Raw genomic sequence first — 25,854 nt, 5'->3', positions numbered from 1 at the left:
TCAAAAATTTCGCTCTAGCGGGTACATCGTTCCATAGCTTAATTCGCTAGAGCGCCGACACGGTCAGTCGGAGACGCGGGTTCGAGTCCCGCTGGAGCGGTCAATTTTTGATATGATATTCAAAAACGGCATTTATCATCATAATAATAAATATATTAACCAAACAAATTAAGTGATAAGGTTAATTTATCATCCTCGAAACTAACGTCAGGTTGGTCCGTCATTTTTAACTATATAATTTGATCAGGTTGTAGATTATTTAGGGATGCTAACTAGGTTACTGATAAATTACCTACCCTAAAATTGGGGTATTTTTTTATTCAATTTTAAATTTCATATACTAATGAAACTGTTATTACAGATTTCCAAAGGACTGCAATTCGCCAATTATGGATTCGTGCCACTGGGCGACAAAACTGGTAACCAACCAAACATACTCGGATATGCTCTAGTAGATAGTGATCTAGTAGATAGTGATTCCCAAAGTGGTCTATATCGACCCCTAGGGGTCTACGTCAGCGAAAAAACATTTGGGGGTCCATGAAATGAAAATGGGGTTCCACGATAGTGGATCTCAACACATACACTGATAGTACCTATTTACCATAGATAAAGTAAAAAAAAATAGATAACGCACCTAGAACAGAAAAGTGAAGCCACTTTTTTAAAGATGTGTGAGTGAGTGAAGTGTTGACACTTTTTAAAAAAAGTCCCTAAAATTTTTATTAAACAATTTACTATAGGTAAAATGGGTATGTGGAAATAAAAACCTGTTTATAGTTTTAAATATATTTACTCCTTTTTTCGATTCAAATTGTTACATAAATCTATTGTAGCCATGTTTTGATTTATTTAATTATATAAATCTGTGTCAATGAAAACTTGTGTTTTTAAGTAATTGATGATTCCTCTGAGGGGCAAGTTCCTGCTTTAAAGACGTCTAACTCTTTGCTGTAATAAATTGATTTTATTTTTACATTTTTTTTTAAATTAAGTTCCTGTTTTTTTAACTTTTCTCTTAGTTTATGTTTTCTAGGTGTATCAAAGATTGAATCTTGGTTAACGACTGATTTAGACTCATCCGGTAGGTCCTAGAACAAAAAATATAACATTAAAATACGTAGTAGTAAGTAGCAGTATGTACTTGATGGTACTCGAAGTCCACGTTTTGTACTGTACATGTCAGCTTTATCAAAATGGTTTGAACAAACCAACTAGATGAGGATGGCTGTCGTTGTAGTTCATGTCGGCTCAGTCGTAAAGCAGCTACCCATTCAAAAAAATATTCGTCTATTAAAATATTCGTTGGAAACCTAAAACCATGATATTTAGTAGTAAAATATGAGTAGTAAATTTACAAATTAAACCAGAAACAAACGAGTTAAAAATTCATATTTAACTTGACTTCAATTTAGGAAAAACATAAAAATCACACGATAAAAAAAAAAAAACAATAATGTTGTCCACTTTCTACTTAATTAATTTTCTGTGATTGCCTACAATTTACTTACCCGCATTTTGGGCTAATGGAAATAAAAATTACTGGTAGCCCTCCCTCGGTACGTCATTTCGGGACATCGAAATTATAAGTTCCGAATAACCTCAATATTATTTTGGAATAACAAGAAATATAAAGTTTTGTATGTACTTACGTGTGAAACGATATTTTTTCAGACTTTTTATTCACTTTGGTATTGTTTTTGCACCATTTAATTATATAAGAAAGGCATTTTGAAGGCAAAGTTACTGTACGAGGCCCCGTGAGATACTAACGAAAATGAGCGTAGTTTGATGCATGTGTGCGTGAGCGCGTGTGTTTACTTGAAGGAGCCGAGTTTTGTGGCAGTAACGACAAAGGCCGCGCATTAACTACTTTTTTTTACTTGATCTATGCTATTTACTTACATCATACTATATTATAATATCAAAACATATACATTATTTATAAAGGTACCTATAAAGTAAAAAACTTATTATATATGTTTATAAAATTGTGTAAGTTGTAGGATGTTGGTATTCGTTTTGTGGTCGCAATACATTTTGATAATTTATTATTAAAGCATCAGTTTCATCCTGCTCACTAAAAATATTGACTTATTGCTTATGTTATTTTATTTATAGTTTATTTTATGTTTATTTAATGTTACGTATATTTTACATAACAGATACAAAATTTTATTTTGAGTACTTTTAATTTCAATTCAATTAATAAATGTATAAATTAACATGTGTTTTTACTTTAAGTTTTTAACACTAAACTTCACTACAGTTAGAAATTTACAGGAAATCAATATCAGGTAAGTACTAGTAGTCTACCCAACACGGAAAAACATGGCAAGGGGTCTACGACACAAAAAAGTTTGGGGAACTCTGCTCTAAACATTTTAAACAAAGTTTTAAAATCAATGAGTTAAAAATATTTGAATGTTCGTATTCATTATGTAACAAAATCTTTTACAAACAAAATTGACAATATAAGAAATATGTACCCAAATTAATTCGATTCAAAGTACAATAAAAACTTAAATTTGGAGTTACTTATTTCATTTTTTTTTTTTCATGAAATATTAAAGAAGTTCAGTTCAACTCTCAGGTTCGACTAAAAGTTAAGAGGAAAACCCTTTCCGAAAAATAGGTATTTGAATTAAATGTTTCTGTCGCGCTGCATGCCGTTACCGCGCCCCGCGCCATCTCCGCTCCGTTTTTTCTATGTGTGACTGTCGTGGTGTTAGTGTGCGTGCGCCGGCTATTCAGCTATTAATTGTTGACGATATTTTAGTATTCGCATCTTTCGTTTGTGACTACGAGTACATATAGCGCATAGTGCTATTTTTCTGAATTTGGCTTGTTTTATTAAATTTGTTCTGCATCGTATTGCTGTGACTCGACTTACTATTATTGGATTTCGTAAACTATTATTATATTTTATTGTTTTGACTTGGACACTCTTTGTGACTTGATACATGACTATATTTTTGTGTGTAGTTATCGAAATACTTAGGTACTCTATGTATTAAATTAGGTATGTAATTACATGGTTGAGGTGTGTGTAAGAATGTGTATTGAGATACATACATAATAATTATAGTGTATACATGTATATAGTATAAGTGTAAGTATAGTATATATAAGTATGTAATGTAGTACATACATAGTATAAAACGTTTGTCTTAGTACGTATATAATTTGTAATGTCTCATGTTTGTCGCAGTTATTAATACATAGGTATAGGTTATATGTATTAATTAACATATAATTGCGGCGATATAACAATGGTTAAAAATAATATTATAATTTAAAAAAAAAACAAGAAAAGCCGCCAGCGTGAAGAACAACTATCAGAAAGTCAACTGAAAAGGCTGGAATAAGATAAAAATTCAATAATTACACAAAGATAGCTAAATAAATCACAATAATTTCACACATTATGTACTGTACACTTACAAAAATCATGAAGGCAGCTTTTTCAATTATTATTTTATTTATGTTTTTTTAGTTAGGCAAATTACGTAATCGATTGAATTTTTTTAAAGAGTGGTTGATTAACATGACATAACATAACAATACACTTTATTGTAAACCAACAGAAAATAATAAAACGTATCAGATTGATTTTTAACCGACTTCCAAAAAAGGAGGAGGTTCTTAATTCGACTGTATTTTTTTTGTACATATGTTACTTCAGAACTTTTGACTGGGTGGACCGATTTCGACTTGCTCGCAAACGAAAAAAAACCGACTTCAATTACATCGACATGTAAAACAAAGGTAGACGAAAATATAGTCAAGTAAATACGCATTATTAAAGATTACTCAAAAAGTTGTTATCAGATGTCGATGAAATTTAAATATGACTACACGATAAACATCAGCTTTCGATTAAATTAAAAATCATCAAAATCGGTACACCTAGTAAAAAGTTATGCGGTATAATACAACGTAGGTCGACAAAAAAATAGTCAAGTAAAAACGTATTATTATTAGATATAACTCGAAAAGTTGTTGTTAGATCTCAAATAAATTTATGTGCGACCAAATGACACACACCACCTTTCGATTAAAAAAAAAATGTTGAAATCGGTCCACTCAGTCAAAAGTTCTGTAATTTGTGTGATTTTGTACTAAAACAGAGTTTATATATTGTTTTCAAAAGAGTAACTGCGGAGTTTCTTGCCGATTCTTCTCTGCAGAATCTACATTCCGAATCGGTGGTAGCTTCACTTTTCCAAAAATAATAATTTATTTTTAAAGTTTTAATTTGTAAAATGACGATTCGAAAGTGCTCTTGACGCCTATTTGAATAAAGCTAATTTTGATTTTTGATTTTGACTGAAAAAACGCTGCTTAATAAAAAAAAAACACATTCTGGAAACATCAAAGACGCCATCAAAGGCGCCATCTTGTTTATTTGTTTTCTTTAAAGTATTACTATACTCATTCCGATTCTTCCCAATCTCTTTTAAAATCGCCGAAATTTGTCAATGTTTACGAGTATAACAAGATTTATGTTGCCGAGTATTTATATTGTCCTAAATTCTAATTGTGTTTTCAGACGTAGTTATTGGATAAATTAAGGTTTTGCATTGGTTTTAATATTATTTATATTTAAATCTTAGTAGGTTACGGCTAGAAATTTCCAAGTTTTAGCAGTGTCACCGTTTTCGAATGATTTTGGATCGGTTGGATGGATTTTTACTACGAACAAAAAAGAAAGAATTTTCTGCTTATGGTTTTTAATTATTCATATTGGTATTGAGAAATACGAAATAAATTATCTGAAGAATCATTATGATAAAATAACCTCTGAATTAATTAACGTTATTTTTATTAGTATCGTTAATTACATTTACATTTGAGTTAGGAATACCAAAAAAACTTTTTCAAAGAGGTTGTTTCAATAAGCGATTCCGATTCGCGAGCACAACTAGTAAGTACTTAATCAATAAAAGAAAATTAATCAGTCACCTGCATGATTATAAATAATAAAGTGGTACTTTCGGTTCGAAGCACGAACTAATGTTTTTTTTTTTTTTTTTATCGAACAAAGAATATTAATCATAAAGTATAAAAAAATAAGTGAAAAAATCAATATTTAGTGCCAACTTGAATTAATTTTTGAAAATCAAGTAAAAGATAAAACGAACAATTTTTTTTTAAATCGGACATTGAAGAAAAGTTAGCGAACAATTGAAATAGCAAAAAAAAAATCTTCACTTCATCCTATTATACAGTGCATATTCTGGACATGAGTTCACGCCAAAAATAGCGTGAACTCATGTGTGTTGCACATAGTCACCACGGCTTTGTCGCACAGAAGACTCTGCTGCCCGTCTTCGACCTGTGTATTTCAAAGCCGTTCGTTGGATGGTTATCCCGCCATCGGTCGGCTTTTTAAGTTCCAAGGTGGTGGTGGAACTACTGTGTTACCCCTTAGTCGCCCCTTAAGAGCCATTTCACAATTTTACGCTCTGCAAGTTTAGGTAAATTTGGTCGCATCGCGCGAGTCGTACGAGCCGCGCGATCTTTGTGCTAGTACGTGTATAGTGTGACAACCAAAAGACCATCGTGATCATTTTCTGATGTATAATAAAAATTATAACTATGGTATAAAATGTTTTTTACATAATTAATTTGTTAAAAATTTCAAGTATGTTAAATAACAACAGTCAATAAATTTAAAATAAAATTAAAAAAATCAATTTTATGAAACAATTTTTTTAAATTGATTTAGTTTTTTCAGTTTACGAATGAATCTAATATTTACGATATGAATAAAAAAGCATTTAATGACATCGACACCGACAAACATATTAATTAACAAATAACAAGACAAACAGATTGAAATGCCTATTTGTATTGATAGTGTGAGAAAAGAAAATTAAATTATACATTTGTTTACAGAAATTATCATTATATTATTTTACAGTCATTTTCGTAATATGTTTATTTTATTATGAAAGTATCAAATGCGTTTTATCCGCTATAACAACAGGCGCTTGGCGCGTGTGAGCGAAAGAGACGGCTGCGCAGAATTTGGCGTGGACCTTACCTCTAAGAGCGCTAGCGCTCGACTGATTTACCGGGCTTGATGCGTGGCAATATATACTATCTTTTTATTATTTAATATAAAATGTATTAAAAATAATTACATCTTTTAATTATTTTTTTTGTATTCCTTAATGATGTAAGTTTACTTTGATGAAGATAGTTCGTTAAAATTTCTTAGTTTTCTAAGAGAAATATCGCTTTTAAAATTGTACTTATTTGGAAAATATTCGTAACTTTAAATTTTTTTTATCGTTTAATAGAGATACAAATGGAATAAAAATCTATGATAGTGGGCAACAAAATTATATTCCACATATTATGATATTTTTTTAAAATGGTTTCAACGTAGAGGTTATTGAAAAGTAGGACTTCAAAGTATACATTGCGACCGTTTACCCAGGGAGGAGGCTGATGAAAAGGTTAATAATTTTATACACATAATATAAATCAAAATTCTGATCTGACTATGGACTACAACATAGGTTGCTCTATTATATTTCAAGAATATAAATTACATTATTGCATCCAACACTGAGATTAACGACGTCAAAATATTACAATTTCGCGGATTGTTACCGATTTTTGTGAAATGGCTCTTAAGACAGCCACGGGAAGAGAAGGAGTGGCTATATTTAATAATGCGGTAGTCATACAGCTTGGTTGCTGCGGTATTGGTTAATGCGGTAGCATCAGTTTGCGATGAAGCGAATAATTAGTGCTAATTTGAGTCATTTTTAAAAATTAAAAAAAAAAAAAAAAAAAAAACGAATAAAAACCTTTTTTGATCAAATATTGAAGAACAGTTAGTGAACAATTGAAATAGTAAAAAAAAAAAATATTAAAAAATAAATTTACCCACGCCAACTTAAGAGAACTATTTTATTTTACCTATCAAATTTTAATTTTTATGGACTTATCATCCATTGAGGTGAGAAATATACTGTCAGATAGTGAAATTGAGGGTATATTCCGATATGCACTGCGAGCGCTGCACAATGCTGTCACTGTAGAAAAATTCGTTCTGTTATATTAGTCTGTTTATAGTGCTCCCGCAGACATACAATTGTAAGTTGGCCGACTAAATCGCAGAGTATACTAATAGGTATAGTGACATAATTATGCTAGCCCGCACATCTTCTCCAACTAAATTGCCCAACTAATTAATTGGATATCGATCGCATCAGAATCGAAATTCACTTCCGATCGATGTACAATTAAAAATATGTACGATTTTATTTTTGTGTTACCCACACATTAGGAATTCTAAACATTTTTGAATATTACCGTGTCGGCGCTCTAGCCAATTAAGCTATGGAACGATGTACCCGCTAGAGCGAGATTTTTGATATGATGATTTTTATTTTCGGTTTAAGCGAACCGTGGCGCCGTCTATAGTGAGTTCTTTACAGAAACCCGTAACTATTCAAAGTTAAAAATAAATATAATGGAAATATATATGACGTCATAAACCGTCGCCATATTCTACTGTGAGCATTGTACGTTTTGAGGTAAAGTACTTTTATCACGTGATCAGTCAAAACCACTCGAGTGCCAACTTCCAAACGTCTTTTAAACAATACTTCCAGTTTAATCACAAAATTATTAAGTTCTGTAATTAGTTTAGATTAATAAATAAAACATCGGAAGAATTGCAAAAATAAATCATATTAGACTGTGAAAGTTACGCAGAAAATTTTTGATCGTGTAAAAGAAACACGTAAATTTGCCATTGTATATATTAATTAAAAAAAAATCCATAATTTTACCCTACATATCTGTACATTAACTTTACAAAGTTAATGTAAGTTGAGCTATGGAAAACATACTTAATTTTATCTTATATATAAAATGCTCGTGTCGCGGTGTTTGTAGTTAAACTCCTCCGAAACGGCTTGACAGATTCTCATGAAATTTTTGTGCATATTTGGTAAGACGGTTAATAAAATATTATGAAATTTTGTGTGCATATCGGATAGATCTGAGAATCGGCCAACATCTATTTTTTTCATTCCTCTAAGTTATGGGGGGGGGGGGGGGGAGATTGAGAAGATTAATAAAATATATGGCAAAACAACGTTTGCGGGGTCAGCTAGTTATACTATAAATTCAATTTACAATTACTATTAATTAAAATATTTTATATTTGAGAGTATTACAACAACATTTGTTTTAATCTATACTAATATTATAAAGAGGTAAAGTTTATAACTTTGTTTGTATGTAGGGGGTAATCTTCGCAAATACTGATCCGATCATGAAAATTCTTTCACTAACAGAAAGCTACTCTATCCAGGAGTGACATAGGCTATATTTTATTGTAATTGAACAAAAAATTCAGTAAATAAGAATAAGATTAAAATATATCATAATGGTAAATAAACAAGCGCTATCTATCGCTATTAGAAAACAATTTATTAGTCTTTCAACGTTATTAATTTAGTCTTATTTTAGTCTATCGACACGACGTTTTCTCGATTTTTGATAAATGGCGTTGGAGCAACATATTATTTATTTAAGTGCTATAAAATTCGTTCTTTAAAGTATGTTATTTGGTTAATATAATAATAACTAGCTGATCCGGTGAACTTTGTATCGCCTAACAGTCGATTCTTTAATTTTATTAATTTTTTTTTTTAGAATTTTTCTCTCCGTAAGAACCATCCTCGTACTTCAAGGAATATTTTAAAAAAAGAATTAGCGAAATCGGTCCAACCGTTCTCGAGTTTTGCGCTTAGCAACACATTCAGTGACTCATTTTTATATTATAGATTAACGCCCAACGAAGTGGGCACGGGTCGGCTAGTGAACCATAAAATTTTTTTATACACTCATTTGAAATTTGAATGCTGCGTCAAAAAATGCGGCTGACATTGGGCTGACAATATACGGGATTGCGTTTCGTTTTAAATAGTAATTAGTATAGCTGACTATATAATGACTATATAGGGACGGCTGTACAAGAAGCTTATATTTTGTATAAGCTTGGGCTGTACAGTATACTAAATTGATGTCACACTGTAAGGTGGTCCCAGTGCAAATCGGAACACAGCCTGAAATTGACACTTGTCAGTTGTCAAGCATGGCATACAAACCGCCATCTTTTCAGTCGGTAATTTGAAGTGTTGTAGTGTTTGTTAAATATTAGTCTAACGCTTAAAGTACTTGGTGTTTTTAAATAAATATCAAAAGATTGGTTTATTTTATCAGATCAAAAATGTGATAAATACATGTACATGTGTTGTAGTCGATAATATATTCCTAAAACTTCAATCTTTTGAAGTGTTGTCCTTAATATTATTTATTTTATACAAGATATTTGATTTAATTCGTGACAACAGTTAAAAATGTCTAACGTGGGCTATGATCTCGATACTTCAGGCGGACTTATGCCGGTATGTACTCTTAATTTCTATGCGTTCTTAAAAGTCTAGTCACTAGCGCCATTTTATTTCGGTTAAACATAAATTTGATTTTACATAATATGTTGGGGTCTTAATGAATATTTAATCACTCGCAGCTTATACGCGCTCTTATCAAACCGCCAGACGAAGACTTGAATGTTCCTAAACCCAAAAAGCCTCAACACCCTTACTACAAACGTCCTGGTAAAGGACACAATCATGATTCGTGTGATGCGTGCGGTGAAGGAGGCGATTTGATCTGCTGCGACCGATGCCCTGCCAGCTTTCATCTTGGATGCTAGTAAGCTTACATTAAAATTAGTTATTATATGTTGTTAAGTTGAATATAAAAAGAATCTAATATTTCTAGAACTATCTTTTATAATTTTAACAATTCCGTGAAAGAATATATACTGTTAACAGTGATCCACCTCTTGACGAGAATGACATCCCAGCGGGCCTGTGGCTGTGCCGCGAATGTCGCGCGAGTGACGACAAACCAGCCAGTACACGTTCTAGTCGAGCACAATCACCCATTGACAATAAATCTGACACTGATAAAAAGTCAAGGTAAAGATTTTGTAATTTCATCAAATAATCTTACGCATATCCATTCAGCCTGTAACTAACAGTGGGAACTGTTGGGAATAGGCCTCTTCCTCCATGTAGGAGAAGGATTGGAGCTTAATGCACTATGCTGCTCCACTGTGGGTTTGTGGAAATAATCTTGAACATAATTTATACGTAAATAATGATATAAAATTACATACTTGTGGAAAAAGCATTCGGAGTAGCACCCGTGACGGAGAAAAGGAGCAGTAGGTTAGCGTGGTATGGGCATGAAATGAAAAGGGATGAATGCTATATTGATAAAAGAATGCTAGGAATAAATGTCAAAGAACGAAGAGTGACCGGCAGGCCAAAAAAGCGATGGATGAGTTGTGTGATTGAGGATATAAGAAAGAAAGCAGTAAGCGCCCAAGTGATGAATAATAGAGAGGAATGGAAGAAACAAACATGTTGTGCCGGCTCTACATATGTGGGATAAGGGCAGGGAGATGATGATGTAAAAAGCATAAACATAATATATATTTATATTAACAAAAAAAAAAAAATTCCAATAATACATTGTTAAACAATAACAAATTCAGAACCAGACAAGTAGAATCTTGCACTTGTCCTACTAATATTATAATCCCGAATGTTTGTATGTATCGATATATGGATGTTTGTTCCTCTTTCACGCAAAAACTACCAAATGGATTTTAATGAAAGTTTACAATAATATAGGTTATACGTTAGAATAACACATAGACTAATTTTTAAAAATAGTGTGTGTAGTGTCCAAAATATAACAATAATTGTCAAGTAAGTCGAAAAAAATCTGCCATCTGCAAGCTATTCTAGGGTAGTCCTACAAAAAAATCCACAACAGCATATATCTATCTTCTATGAGTAAGCCATTAACGCAAAAACAGTGAACCATAAATACAATAAAAATTAATATATTTCTAATGCACATTTGGTTGTAACAAATTGATGTCATTTTTTATTGTATGTCGCAGAACTAATTTTGATGAATTTTGGTAGAATGATAGGTATTGAGAAGATAATACTATAGCTACTCAAAGTACTTACTAATTGTACGCAGATAAAGTCGCAGGTACCAGCTAGTTTTTGTATAATCTTAAGTTATTTTCATTCAAAATTAATTCCTTCAATTTTTTCATATATGTTTTTATTAGTTTAAATTATTAATATCTTAAAAGTTGTCTATGAATGCAGTGTAGCTTCTAATTAGAGCATAATTTTTTTTATAAAACCACCTTATATTATTGGATAGTTGTTTTAATTGTGTGTACTATTAGAAAACTATTTCAATAAACAAAAAAAACAAAAAAAAAAACAAAAAAAACCAAAAAAAAAATTAAATAAATTGAGACAGTATAATACACTGTAAAAATATTTCATTTAATATAGATCTCTTCGAAACAGTAGAGCCAACTCTCTTGTTAAGAAGAAGGGTAAAGATAATGACAAGGAAAAAGACGAAGAAGATGCTAAGGAAACTGAGCCAGAAAAGGAGTTATCTCCAATGGAAATACTGGTGAAAGCAGCCAAGGTCATGAACCCCAAACAGTTTGAGTTGCCTCGGGAAATGAGGATCCCATGCGTGTTTCCTGGAACTGAAAAAGGTAATGTAATAATTGCTTGTACTTATTATATATCTTATTTTTCAGATATCTTTATTAACTAAAACTAGGCTCTACAATACTAAAGACTCGATCAAACCCAGCTTGCTCTGAGATCTTTGCATTAGGTATAAATTGTTTACTTCAACAAATGAAATTAGTCAAAAAAATTACCTTTGTATATTGCTATCTTGCAAGAAAAACAGTATATAAGGTAAATCAATTTTTTTCTATATTACGTTTTTGCTGGGACGAATTCTCAAACATTTCCTTACACTAAAGTTTATATAGTTATATACTTTTTTATTATTTTATAATCCTTGCACTACTGTGCCCCATGGTAACGGTATTCATCACCACCAAAGAAAGGCTGGTAGAGATATCTTTTAGAGATAAGATTGCCCTGCCAAAATTGCACTGTGATTATCATTTGTAACCATGTTTTAAAGTGCTATAAAGAATGTAAGTAAACTATTACAAAACAATAATTAAAGTGACCGTAACACAATTCCTAATTGATAATAAGGTAATTTATTGTATAGAAGGCAAAGCTGGTAGTGGTCTGGTAACAGTGGATGCTTGGGGCTGTGTGCCTCTCCCGGCAAAGTCATGCTTCGTGTGTCGCGCCACGTGCAAGGTGGCGCCTCTACTACAGTGCGACTACTGCCCATTATTATTTCACCAGGTGATTACAAGTTACCCACTAATTAGCTGTTTATATATAAATATATATTACACACAGAATTGGGGTGGGTCAAACCCATTAAACCCACAACTTGTGGAGTAGAAAACAGACACTGCACACCGCACCAATAACTAGTCAAATAGTATCAAGTTTTCAACAAGTTCTAAATAGTCTGTACAAAAAACTCGTCAAATAAAATTTTGTAAAGGTAATAGAACAAAAATCTGTTTGAAGTACGAAAAATGTTTAAATGGATATTTCATACTAAAATAAGTTGTAAACAGTGTGAGGAAGCCGAATATATTAAATATAATCTATTTTATAAAAATTTAATTGAATTTGAGTTTTATAAACAACTAGCTGTGCCTGCAACTTCGTGTGTGTGGAATTTAACAAAAAATTATTGTTCAGGTTGCAGTGTTATAAAATAAATAAATCTCTAAAATAAAAGTGGCCGAAGTTACTCCTCATTACATCAGCTATCTGCCACTGAAAGTCCCGTCAAAATCGGCCCAGCCGTTTCAGAGACGAGCTGGAACAAGCAGACAGACAGATTTTGGTATATGTACCAAGTATACATCCAAATACATTTAGTAAAAAGCGCTTATTTTAAAATTACAAACCAAAACTCTAATTTTATTTATTTGTATAGATTTTAGAAATTATATAAATATAAATTTGGACGTAACTTCATGATTTTTTTTATTTTGCAAACATTTAGCAAAATACAACCATTATCTGCATTTAATAATAAAATCGATAACTTTTAATTTACTAATAACCGGGCAATTTGACCGTGCGCGGTAGGAATAGGTACAAGAATTGCCGGTAGGTTTAGTGTTAAGCAGGACATTTGCCGACTTATAGTCTTATTTATACTATTTATTATTGCATTATAGCTTTATCAGTACACACACAGAGTCTATCTAATTCAAAATCAAACTTATTCACAATTTACTATAACCTTATTGATACTGAATCAAATTTTCGCACTTTTTACACTTTGTAGGATTGCTTGGATCCACCGCTGACTGCTCTGCCCACTGGGCGCTGGATGTGCCCCAATCATGTCGAGCAGTATATTGTAAGTACTATTTGAAACATGTTATGTATTAAACTGTTTGTGGGGGTAGAATTTTTGTTACTCATTTATGCAGATATTTAAAAGAAATGCAAGGAAACAAAGTACCCAATCAGCTGTAGATTAGAATAAACAAATTGGTTACCTTAAAACTTCTCTAGAATGATCAATTAGTATAAAGTAATACTGTGATGAATGGTTATATATTTATACCTTTGCTTTCTCGTCGGTTCTTTATATTTTTCAATACTAAATGTACTCGATACCCAGGACTGGAAGATGGTTCGCTCGGTTAGCGCGACGGAGCGCGTGGCGCTGTGGGAGCGCTTCAGCGGACCCATCGACCAGCACGCGGTCAAAGTGGACTTCATACGACGCGCGCGCAATCCTCGACCCTCCTTCCGGTTTGTATTATGTTATTTTCATCTCAGGTAAAAAAGATTTGCCAAAACACTTCTGATGAATGATTTTTTACCCCCGACGCAAAAAGAGGGGTGTTATAAGTTTGACGTGTCCCCCAACGCGATGTATTTTTTTTAAGAATTAATAATACTCGTACATACTTAGGTACTTTAAGATTGAGTTTCTTTAATTATTTTTTATTTTTAACCGACTTCCAAAAAAGGAGGAGGTTCTCAATTCGACTGTATTTTTTTTTTTTTTTATGTATGTTACATCAGAACTTTTGACTGTGTGGACCGATTTCGACAAATTTTGTTTTAATCGAAAGGTGTTGTGTGCCAATTGGTCCCATTTAAATTTATTTGAGATCTAACAACTACTTTTCGAGTTATATCTAATAATACGTTTTTACTTGACGCTTGTTTCGTCGACCTACGTTGTATTATACCGCATAACTTTCTACTGGATGTACTGATTTTGATAATTCTTTTTTTGTTGGAAAGGGGATATCCCTAGTTTGGTACCATGATAAGGAAACCAGGATCTGATGATGGAATCCTAGAGAAATCGAGGGAAACTCTCGAAAATCCGCAATAACTTTTTACTGGGTGTACCGATTTTGATAATTTTTAATTTAATCGAAAGCTGATATTTATCATGTGGTCACATTTAAATTTTATCGAGAATTGATAACTACTTTTTGAGTAATCTTTGATAACGCGTGGTTGCTTGACTATTTTTTCGTCGATCTGCGTTGTATTACTTGTCGATATAATTGAAGTCGGTTTTTTTTTCGTTTGCGAGCAAACACAATTATTTAAAGGCAACTCAGGTTATTGTATCGGGGTTTTTTTTTAATTTAATTTTTATCATAAAATTAAAATAAATGATGTAATTAAATGATGACCGTACACATTCTTACCACCTTTGAGGCATTAAAAAAAGTGAACAATGACGTGTGTGTGCGTGGTGCAGCGTGAAGGTGCCGGTGGGGCTGCGCGGGCGCGTGCACGTGCCGCGCATGGTGCGCCAGCACTACCGCCGCCCGCCGCCGCTGCTGCCCTCGCGCCGCGACTACGTGCGCTGCCGGGACGGTGAGGCCGCACCTACACACCTACACACCTACTCTATCTCATCACACACGACGCTCGACATGTTCACTGGCACTGATCATCACTTCCTGTATTGCGTTTTTAGGTGAAAAACGTTCATAAAGAATGATTCGGAAAACGCATATTTTTAGGCTTTCTCACTCTTCAAACAAAGCTGCAATACAATCTTTACGTTTCAGTTCACTTTGACTAAAAATATTATAGTTTTACCTATGATAAAATTGTAAAGTATGAATCTCTATTTTAGTCCTGAGGAACCTCAAGGTCGGCGGAGCGCTTAGTGACGATGATGACGAGGAAGCAGACGGTGGTAAACATCAGATCTGCATGAACCTATCGTGCCCACAGTACTCCGGTGAAGGCGATTGTCCGCTGAGGGAAGCGCGCCGACCGCCAATAAAGGAGGAAGCCGATACGGAGACCGAGCCCGAGGTGAGCTTCTTGTATCCTACTGTACTGCAGTAAAATGTCACTCTTCTTGGCAAAGGGAGCTTTTCTAATTGAAGAGAAGTGTATTTAAAATAATCTTTTAGACCAACATGTAGAGAGAGGATGAAATGGCCGCATTTATTATTTTTATTATAATTATTTATAATATTCTTTAACCACTTAATGTTATTTTTTTTCTTTTCAATTATATTCACATGGATATTCTATTATTTTTATAGCTTTATAACATATTTTATATTAGTATATAATATCGTGTGTACTTTAGTATTATTACTTTAGAAACACAGTGCACTGTTAAACTGTTACTTAATTGTTTTTGCTGCACTGTTTATCACATAAATTGTATCTATTTTTTTTTCTGTAAATAAATAAATAAATAAATCTGTTACAGTGTTCCTAACACAACAGCACTGTCGAATTTGATAACATAGTTGAATTCAATAATTTTATAAAAAAAAAAATCGGTTACAATCCACGGAATTGTAAAATTATTGGATGCAATAATATAATTTATATTTTTGAAATGTAATAGAGCAACCTTTGTTGTAGTAACATTAGGCATCAGAAATTTTATTTATATTGTGTGTACAAATTTATTAACCTTTTCATCAGCTGCCTCCCTGCGTAAACGGTCGAAATGTATACTTTGAAGTCCTATTTTTCAATAATCTCTGTCATGAAACTGTTTAAAGAATATGGTGATATGTGAAATATGTTTTTGTTGATACATTATTTAGATTTTTTACATTCGTATCTCCGTTAATCCGTAGTAAAATTTTAAACTTACGAATATTTTCCAAATAAGTACAATTTTAAAAACGATATTTTTCTTAGAAAACTAAGAAAATGTATTATTTAAAATCTTTTTTTCACATTATCAATACAAATAGCTGCTTGTTTTGTTGTTTGTTAATAAATCTGTTTGTCTGTGTTTTTAAGTTTATAAAAAATTAAAGCCAGCAAAATTTGATGGTTTACTTGCATCCAAAATGGTGCAACTCACATTCACACTCGAATTTTCTAGAGCATAATAAAAGACTATTTTATTTATATCGTAAATAATCGATTAATTCGTAAGCTTAAAACAATAAATCAATTTTAATTAAAAAATTTATTTCATAAATTTGATTTTTTATTTTTGTTTTAAATTTGTTGACTGTTGTTACTACTGTTGACTGTGTATACTTGAAAATTTTAACAAATTAATTATGTATAAAACATTTTATAACATAATTCGTTTTTATTATACATTACTGCTGTGTGGTTACGGCAGTAAAGAATGTAGACACCCCCTTAGACCCCCCCCTTTTCGTGCGTGTCGTAAGAGGCGACTTCAGTGCGATAAAGCCAGCCCTGCGGTCACCAACCCGTCTGCCCAGCGTGGTGACTATGGGCAAAACACACGAGTTCGCGCCAAAATGTCGGGCGCGAACTTGTGGAGGCCTATGTCCAACTGTGAACTGCGATAGGCTGAAGTAATGATGATGATGATTATACATTAAAAAAAGATCAAGATGTTTTTTTGGTTGTCACACTAAACCAAATAGCACAAAGACCGCGCGGCTCATGCGACTCGCGTGCTGCGAACAAATTTACCTCAACTTTGCAGAGCGCAAAATTGTAGTAACACATTGATAAGCAGAAGCACTAGTAGATAGTTATAAAAAATATGTAAAAATATCAAAAGAAACATGTCCAATAATTATAAAATTTTTTTCAGGCTGAAAAAAATAGCGAGTCCAGTGATTTTTCGGACTCTGATTTCGAACGTCTTACGACTACAGTCAAGAAAAGGAAAGTGTCTCAGAGCGATACTAAAAGTCCAGGCAAAAGGACGTCCAAAACTGAGCGGCTCGAACTCTGTGCAGAGGAGGGTGTCGAGGAGTTGCTGGCAACGGTGGAAGAGCAGCTAAAGAAACTCGATGAGAGGCTGGTCAAGCTTCTTGCCTGGCAACGCTTGCAACAGGTACTTTTACCTAACGTTATTATAAAAAATAAAAAATTTGGCATCAATATTTTATTTGAATGACCAAAATTTCTAAAATGATTAAATTTTAATTAAGTACTACTACTTATATTATTGATGACATGCTTCAGTCTTTAATTGGAAATTTGTAGTGGTGGGTCGATACCGATATTTGCCACGAGCTGTAACGGAATTTACGACAATATGCGCAACAAATATATAGCAATATCAAGCACGTATTAACCCGACAGGTGGCGGCGGGCGAGGCACAGGCGGGGCGCTGGCGGCGCGGCGCCCCGGGCGCGTGGGGCGCTCGCGCGGCCGCGGCGCTGCGGGGCGCCTCGCGCGCGCGCCTGGCGCGGCTGGGCGTGCGGCGCGGCGCGCTGCCGTCCGAGCTGCTGGCGCGCGCCGACCGCGAGCGCATCGCGGCGCTGGTGTGGGGGCCCGCGCCGCCGCCGCCGCCGCCGCGCCCGCTGCCGCCGCCGCCCGCGCTCGACCTCGCCGACGCGCTCGTCAAGGCGGCGCTGTGCGAGGTGCTGCGGCCGCCCGACGAGTTAGTACCCTGGAATAACATAAATATATAATAATATTAATTAATTATGTTACATTTTAAAATTAATATTTAACTTGTAATTATATGCATATCGTCGGTTAAATGGAAAAATGACAAGAGTGTTAGCAATATTATTTTTATAGGGATAAAAGATCCTTTATAAAATTACACGTCAAGCTCACCAGTGTTATTTCGGTACTCCGCGGTCATAGCCATATTGATTGTAGAAAAACGTCTAGTAACTAGCAAACAAAAAAATCGACTTCAATTGCATCGTCAAGTAATAGAACGTAAGTAGATGAAGAACAAGAAAAAAAGAAAAACAAACGCACTAGTCGTCACGACGATTTTCTAGGGGTTCCCCTGGATTTCTCTGGGATTCCATCATCAGATCCTGATTTCCTTATCATGTTACCACCCTTGGAATATCTTCTTTCCAACAAAAACAAAAAAGAATAGGGTATTCCGCGATGTTTGAAAAAGTACTTCACAATCTTGATTTTTCAATAAAAAGCCACAAAAAAAATATCATTCGGCAAAATAAACACGCTTTCATGCCATAAAATTAAATTACATTTTAAACCTTTTTTTATTTCCGCGAAAACGCTAACAGCCATTTTGGTGACGTAATATGGTTAATAACAAAAGTCGTGTACGACGTATATAAGACCGAACTCGTACAATACGTCAAAAGTTCAATACCTTATAGCACGGCCTTATACATATAGTCTTTGTCGTTCAATGCAGTTACAAATATTTGGTCTTTTTTTTGTAAAATAATGAATTAAAATAGCCATCGTCTGTAGTGTCTAGTTATACAAATACTAGCATTAGAAAAAAACTATTAAGTTTTAATTTGGCAGTAACATAAGGATTAAAAAATAACCTAACATTTTCTAACATTATTTTTCAAATAAGGTATACCTACATCGAAAAAAAAAAAAAAAAAAAACAGTATAATATAACAAGTAATACTTACAAAAATGTTTTAATATTTCAAAATTCGGCAGAACAGAAGTTTGGGTTACATGTAAAAAACTTTGCAACCATCATTGAATCAATTTTTGGCAGATTTGTACTATCAGTTTTTACAAAACCTTTTTGCATTTAAATAAATAAATAAATAGGTATAAATGAAATGCACTAACGAAAGAGCTCAAGTATTACTCCTTGAAGTTAAAGTTGATAAATATGTAGGTACCTAGCTGTTTACAGCTCTGACAGAATTTTGTTATTGTCCGTACGACGTCATACCATAGCGGGTCGTGTTTTAGGTCACGTGATATATAGATTAAAATATACAAATTATAATTTCAATATAATAAAACAATAATGTGCTTTTGTGATTCCAAATCAGAATATTTGTGTATTTCTATAAATTTTAATTTTTATCAAATTTTATCATTTATTTTTTACTACCGAAAGTAGTACTAGTACTACCCTACCCGTAGTACCCTATTATCAAAGTCGGTTCATAAACGACGAAATTATCCCCGAACATACATAAAAAATATATATATACGGTCGAATTGAGTAACCTTCTTTGAAGTCGGTTAATAATAACGATATCTTAATCTTTATGTAAATAGCTTTAAAATGATATATGTCTAACACTTACATGTAAATATAAAAATTATAAGGAAAAAGTAATTTTAATAAAAGTAAGAACTTTAAATGCGTGTATTGCAAAATTTGCTATTTTTGATTAATGTCACTTTTCTATTTATCCGTAATTTTATATATCAATTTGATATATCAGTAATTTTTTTTAATCAAGAAGTCGTTCATAAAAACGATCACAATAAAGGACGCTTTATTTTGCATGATGAGTAATCACAAAAGGGGCGTAAGGAAATGTGACATTCACACTATTCATTTTTTTTCATGACAATAAAATTAATTTATTAGTGGACTAATGCTAGAATTTGTAACAGAATACTCTTTACAGAGTTGCTAAAGACCGACACGACATATTTTATAAAAAGCCACTTATTAGTAATTAGGGGCTTAACTAACTAAACAGACGCTAATAGAAGTTAACAGACACCATTTGCCTAACGTAGATACTAAACCATTGACAGCACGGCTCGTTACAGCGGCGAGGCGGCGCTGGGCGCGGCGGTGGCGATGCGCCTGTCCGCGCTCACCGTGGGCAGCGACAGCGCCTGCGACGTGGTGCTGGACGCGCGCTGCCGGCACGTGTCGCCGCGACACGCCGTCATCTTCTGCGACGAGGTGACCCCGGCTAGCGCAGTATATTTTTTTTTTATTCGGTTCACAAATTGAATGATACAATATAAAAAAAGGGTTTATGTATGTAACAATTTGAAAGGTGTACAATGTTCATTCTAATTACAGTGAACACAGCATGCAATTTTGACAGGTTCAGCTTAAACTAATCACAAAATATTAAAAACTATTTAAAAAAACTATTTAACCAATCTATAAACGATATTCTTGGCCGTGGCCAAGGAGCCATTACAATACAATATAATTAATATCGTGCGGCTGTGTGTGTCTGTGTGTGTCTCTGTGTCCTACAGCTAGCTTTTTAAATACATAGACCGAAGACGGTAGGCTTCGGTGTGATAAGTCATCGCTGCGATCACCATCTCTCCTGTCCAGCTTGGTGACTATGGGCAAAAAATTCTAATGAGTTAGCGTTAAAAATTTCGGCCCTCAGTTTCCAGTAGCCCCACTATTCCCGGTTACGGCAGCGGTCGCGTTAACGGTGGGTGCTAGGAACCACCGTGTTACGAGAAGCTGCGACCCAACACTACACCTTGCAACGTTTAATTGACGCACTTAACGGCTGGACACTTCACCGAACTTGAAGTAGGTGGTAAGGTGTGGTGCTTTTCCAAGGTGGCGTTGGTTTACTGGTCCACCAGACTACTAGCAACGTTTTGGAAGTTAGCAATGTGTCAACCCGAGTAGCGTAGTTTGTACTTAAACTCACTGACAAGTACACCCTGTAAGTTATACCGGTGTACGCGCCGACCTTGGCACGCTGACGATAAGATCGAAGCCTTATATGATGATATATCGAAAGCCATACATGGCACTACTTCGACCTTCTACAACGTTGTTATGGGAAATTATAACGCTAAAGTGGGAGTAAAAGACCGCGACGAATCGAAAATCCGACCACTCGGCGCAAGAATCGCAGGGAGCAGATACTCGTCAGCTTCCTTGAGTCAGAAGGGCTCTTTTTGATGAATTTCTTTTTCGAGAAGAAGCACCAAAGATGGTAGACATGGCAGAGCCCTGATACTGTGACGAGAACCGGATTAATTATAAAAGGCATATTATTCAGAAATTTCTTAGTGGTTAATAGGCTTAATACCGGCAGTGACCACTGGCTGCTATGGGGCACTCTGAATATAAGCCTACGCAAAGAGCGGACCCGCGTGATGAAATCTATTCTCCAACCACGCGGCTCCAAATGGCTCAGAGCAGTTCTAACTGGAACTCCAAAATCGACGTGGTCGAGTTGACCGATAACATGGTGAAAACGGTGTGTTTACTGGGACACACTGGACACATTCAGTTGACAAAATCAACGAAGCACTCTAAACGTTCTTCCGGAGCCTTGGATCTGATGCGGCGTAGGTGCAAGATGCCCGCTACTCAAGCAGCTTCGACTGAACTGAAGAAGACCAACCACCGAAGCACGCTGGGTTTTGAAATGCTATAGCGCCGTCATATAACATATCCATAATGTATTTATAAAAAATACTGAAATCCTTGGACTTTTCTCTGCAGAGATGTCATATCGACTGGTAATATATCGAGCTATGGAGGTGTACGTAGGACGCGGCGACGACAACCGTCCATATCCAAGCCCATGGAACGAGACTAATTTTCCTTTGGCGCGGGGTAAGACAGGTGGATAATGTCGCCGAAACTGCTTACTAGCACCGGAGGATGTTTTTAAGATATTGTATTAGGAGGGACGAGGCGTCTATGGCGAATACATCTCGCACCTTTGTTTTGCCGACGATATCGTCATCTTTGACATTTGAGGAACTAGGCCAAATGCTGGGCGGCCTAAATAAATCCTTCCTACGAGTCGGTCTTGGTATGAATTTGGGCAAAACGAAAGTTATGTTTAACAACCAAGTCATACCGATACCGGTATCGGTCGATGGTACCTTTTCGAACAACTGTTCAGGATCATGTATAACTAGGCTATGCCATCCAACTTGGCCGCAACGACTTCGAGTAGGAACCCGATAGGAGAATTCCGCAACGCTTGAAGACGTCCTGCCTGTGTTAACACACGGAGCCGAGACGTGAAAACTGACTGAACTGGTCTTCAAGCTTAAAGCAACGGTTTCCCTTCAAAGATAGGATTAGAAATGAGACTATTCGCGAGAGAACGAAAGTAACAGATATAGCTTACAGAATTATCACATTGAAATGGCAGTGGGTTGGTCGATGGCCGGAAGGCGTCGCAAACGCAGTGTGCGACGGCCTCCGGTCCGCTGGACCGACGATCTACGTAAGATTGTCGGTGGAGGCTGGATGAGGTTTGCGGAAAACCGGGATGTCTGGCGCGAACTTGGGGAGGCCTACGCCTGCTGGACAGCAGTGAACAGGAATAGGCTGAACTGACTGATATAAATATTAACATTAAAACTCGGAATAGGTATCAAACTCTTAAGCCTGGAGCAGAAATTAGACTCACTGGCAACTGCACCTAGAGACCAACCAATTCAACTGTATATTTTTTCACAACAGGAAAGAAACGGTTTTTTCGTTGTTATATGAACCATGTCGTTAACCATACGAAGCCTTAATCGTCATCGTATATCCCGCAGGTGACACGGCACTTTGAACTGATCAACTACTCGGAGTGGGGCTCGCTCGTCAACGGAGTACTATTTGCTTGTGACGTAACGCGAGCTGTCGAGCCCGAGCAAGAGACGGAACCCAACCCAGACCGCGAACGAGAACCCGAACGCGACACACCCGACGCTGCACTGCGCCGAGTTGTACGCCGACGACAGCGGCGTCCACCACGGTAACGCTACTAGAATTATACACAAATATTTGTCTTTTTAAAATCAAATCTGAATCCATGAGATTTCTTTCATCACACTCGAATCAAAAGTATTAACGATTTAATTAGTCCTCTAAGTTGCATATGTAGGTGTCAAGGTATCGACAGTAACAAACAAATAATTGGAATAACAAAAGCACGGGCATTATAAGCCTGTGGATATATATTGTTATATATTTAAAAAAAAAAAGTATTAATGATTGTATCTGGCATATAAAAATTTGTGACATGTTCCAGTCTGAACGGGTCTCTGACGGTGGGCGGGGAGCGCGAGGCGGGCTGCGCCTGCCCGGACGCGGCGCCGCCCACGCGCGGCGCGTGGGAGGGCTCGGCGCTGCTGGCTCACGGCGCGCTGCTGCAGTTCGGGTGCCGCCTCTACGTGTTCAGCATCACCGACCACGAGACCTTTCCTCACCTGCCGGCCTTGGACGAGCCCGCGCTTTAAATAAATGTGTAATGAGTGAATATATGTGAACATTGTGAAGTGTAAATTTGTGGATTCAACTAAGTGATACTAAAGTGTAGATACTTTGTGGTATTTTGCACTTAATAGTTCTTAGTGAGCTTGGTCTCTGACTGCCGATTCAGGAGTGAAAATAGTGTGACTGAAAACTTTTACAATGTGACACATCTGATGTAAAATTTTACTCACACCTAGCTGTTTTATTAATGTGATTGTTAACTTTTTATATGGGAAGTAATACTGCTGATGGAGATATCTCGCACACGTTATCTATCACTACCACAACCTCTCTGTCTTGAGTGCCTCACTTAAGAAGAACTTTTTATTAAGTTATTGTTAGAAAATGTCATAAAAAGGCTGTTGTTTTTGGTTTAACTACAAAACCTGCTTGGCACTCATCTACTGATAAGAAAGTGAAGATAAAATATAACAAAATGTTGAATGATATGATTTTGAACCTTTCAGAGCTAATAAGCTTGGTGCTCTCTCTTTCTAAGTGTCTAGTTATCAAGCTACTATAAGAGTAAAAATATTCGTACTGGCTACAAATAGCTCAATTTTAAGTGTTTTTATATCACACTGGTACTGTAGTGACAACCTGGATTTGTTACACAACACAGTATTTCACTTTTCTTATTAAGTAATAATAAAATGTCTAAGTATTAAACGTGAATGATTTTTGGAACGAAGTTCCTAACGGCAGGCTTGACATTTGGCTGGGCGACCGAACTGAAAAAAATGTGATACTAAAACCATAAGAAAAATATATAACGGAAGTGACGCAATATCAGTCACATGACTGTATAATATGACGTTTGTAAAACTAAAATATTACTAGTAAACTTTTTTTAAAATTATTTATGTAATTTTATACTATCGACAAAAATGACTAGACATATGTTTTTTTATTTCACTTAATAGTTTGAATTATTATTATTATTATTTTGTTTGATTTATTTTATTTTACGGTATTTGTTATTTTCTAAAATACTAAATTTCCTTAATACTTGTATTTTGTATTTGTATTGGGCTCGATTTTCCGCATTTAGACGCAAAGGTGGTCCATAATGCGTGAAAAGTGGGCTGGCTAGTTCAGCCAGCCCAGCTCCTTCCAGAAGCTCAGAAACCTCCTGGGGCGTTCACAGGCTTCTCGGAGCGTCCTTAATTCCTTAAGGATGGTAGCCCGGTGTGCGGCCACTCCCTCGCATTCCAGGATTACGTGTGCGGCTGTTTCTTCAGCAGCCAGACAGCCCCTGCAAAGAGGGCTGTCTGTTGCATTCATGATGAATAGTTGGTGATTGAGTGCCATGTGGCCGGTAATCGTGCCAACAACTATTCTGATGTCCAGGCGGTTGAGACTGAGCCGTCGGCACGCTAGGTGCGGTGATACTTCCGTGAGTATCAATTTGGACTGTCTACAGCCGGTTTGGTTTGCCCAAAGGGCATTGTGATTTGCACGTGTACGTTGCCTTACCCACGAGCGCAGTTGTCCAAATGGTAGCGGCAATAGAATGGTTGGGCCGGCAACCTTTGTACTGGACCCCTGTCTTGCAAGCTTTGTCGGCAGCATCGTTTCCGTGCGATCCACTATGTCCTTTTATCCACTGGAGGATTACCTCATTTTGTGAGGCTAATACTTCCAGGGTTTGATGACATTCGTATATAAGACTAGAGTTAGTCGAATTGCTCTCTAGTGCTTTAAGTACGGCCATGCTGTCCGACAGAATACGGATATTGCAATCCCTAATGCCTTTTGACAGGACGGCGATGGCTGCATGGGTTATCGCAACACACTCACATTGAAAGATGGAGCTGTGTTGGCCCAGCGTTAGTGATAAGTTGATATTGAGGTCTTGTGAGTACACTCCGGCACCGGTGCCAGACCCCATTTTGGAGCCATCCGTGTAGATGCGGAACTCGCGTATGCCGGATTGGTCTCTTTCAGCCTCAAACGGTTGTATATGGTACTTTCTAATATGTTGTTTGTGAATCCTATCACAAGGAGCAGCAAGTAGTGGCTCATAGCTCACAAGGTTGCTCCAAAGTCTATTGTGTGGTCCCTCCTGGTTGCACCACAAGCCCAAGTGTTTCAGCCTGATAGCTGACATAGCCGCCTCCTGTTGTATGAACAAGTCAAGCGGTGCCAGGTCAAGCATAACCTCAAGAGCTGCTGTGGGGGCGGTACGCATACAGCCAGTGATTGCAGAGCATGCTATTCTCTGAAAGCGCTGACGCTTATTTTTAACGGTTGTAAGTTCTGTTCTCTGCCACCAGATTACCGCACCGTAGGTGATTATAGGCCTGACAATAGTTTTGTAAAGCCATAGAGTAATTTTAGGTGATATGCCTCAGCTTTTGCCGAGGAGCCTTTTGCATTGGCAGAGGATTATGCTGGCTTTGTTGATTTTTGAGTCTAAATGCCTGTTCCAAAGAAGC

At 35.7% G+C, this 25,854-nt stretch overlaps 1 protein-coding gene across 1 annotated transcript; it reads left to right on the top strand.

Annotated features, from left to right (window-relative positions):
- The first annotated feature begins 9,358 nt into the window (after positions 1-9,358).
- On the top strand, positions 9,359-23,861 carry LOC123663709 (PHD finger protein 12). Its single transcript, XM_045598374.1, has 15 exons — positions 9,359-9,440; positions 9,566-9,750; positions 9,873-10,019; positions 11,430-11,644; positions 12,184-12,326; positions 13,336-13,410; positions 13,678-13,811; positions 14,785-14,903; positions 15,169-15,353; positions 17,092-17,337; positions 17,589-17,801; positions 18,901-18,920; positions 19,987-20,125; positions 22,714-22,916; positions 23,193-23,861. Exons 1-15 carry the CDS (start codon positions 9,393-9,395, stop codon positions 23,398-23,400), a joined length of 2,280 nt encoding a protein of 759 aa, XP_045454330.1. The 5' UTR covers positions 9,359-9,392; the 3' UTR covers positions 23,401-23,861.
- The last annotated feature ends 1,993 nt before the right edge of the window (positions 23,862-25,854 follow it).

This window comes from Melitaea cinxia, chromosome 20 (assembly GCF_905220565.1).
Source record: "Melitaea cinxia chromosome 20, ilMelCinx1.1, whole genome shotgun sequence".
Lineage (NCBI taxonomy): Eukaryota > Metazoa > Arthropoda > Insecta > Lepidoptera > Nymphalidae > Melitaea > Melitaea cinxia.
Note: the sequence above shows the minus strand (reverse complement) of the source record. Positions and strands in the feature narration are given on the sequence as shown.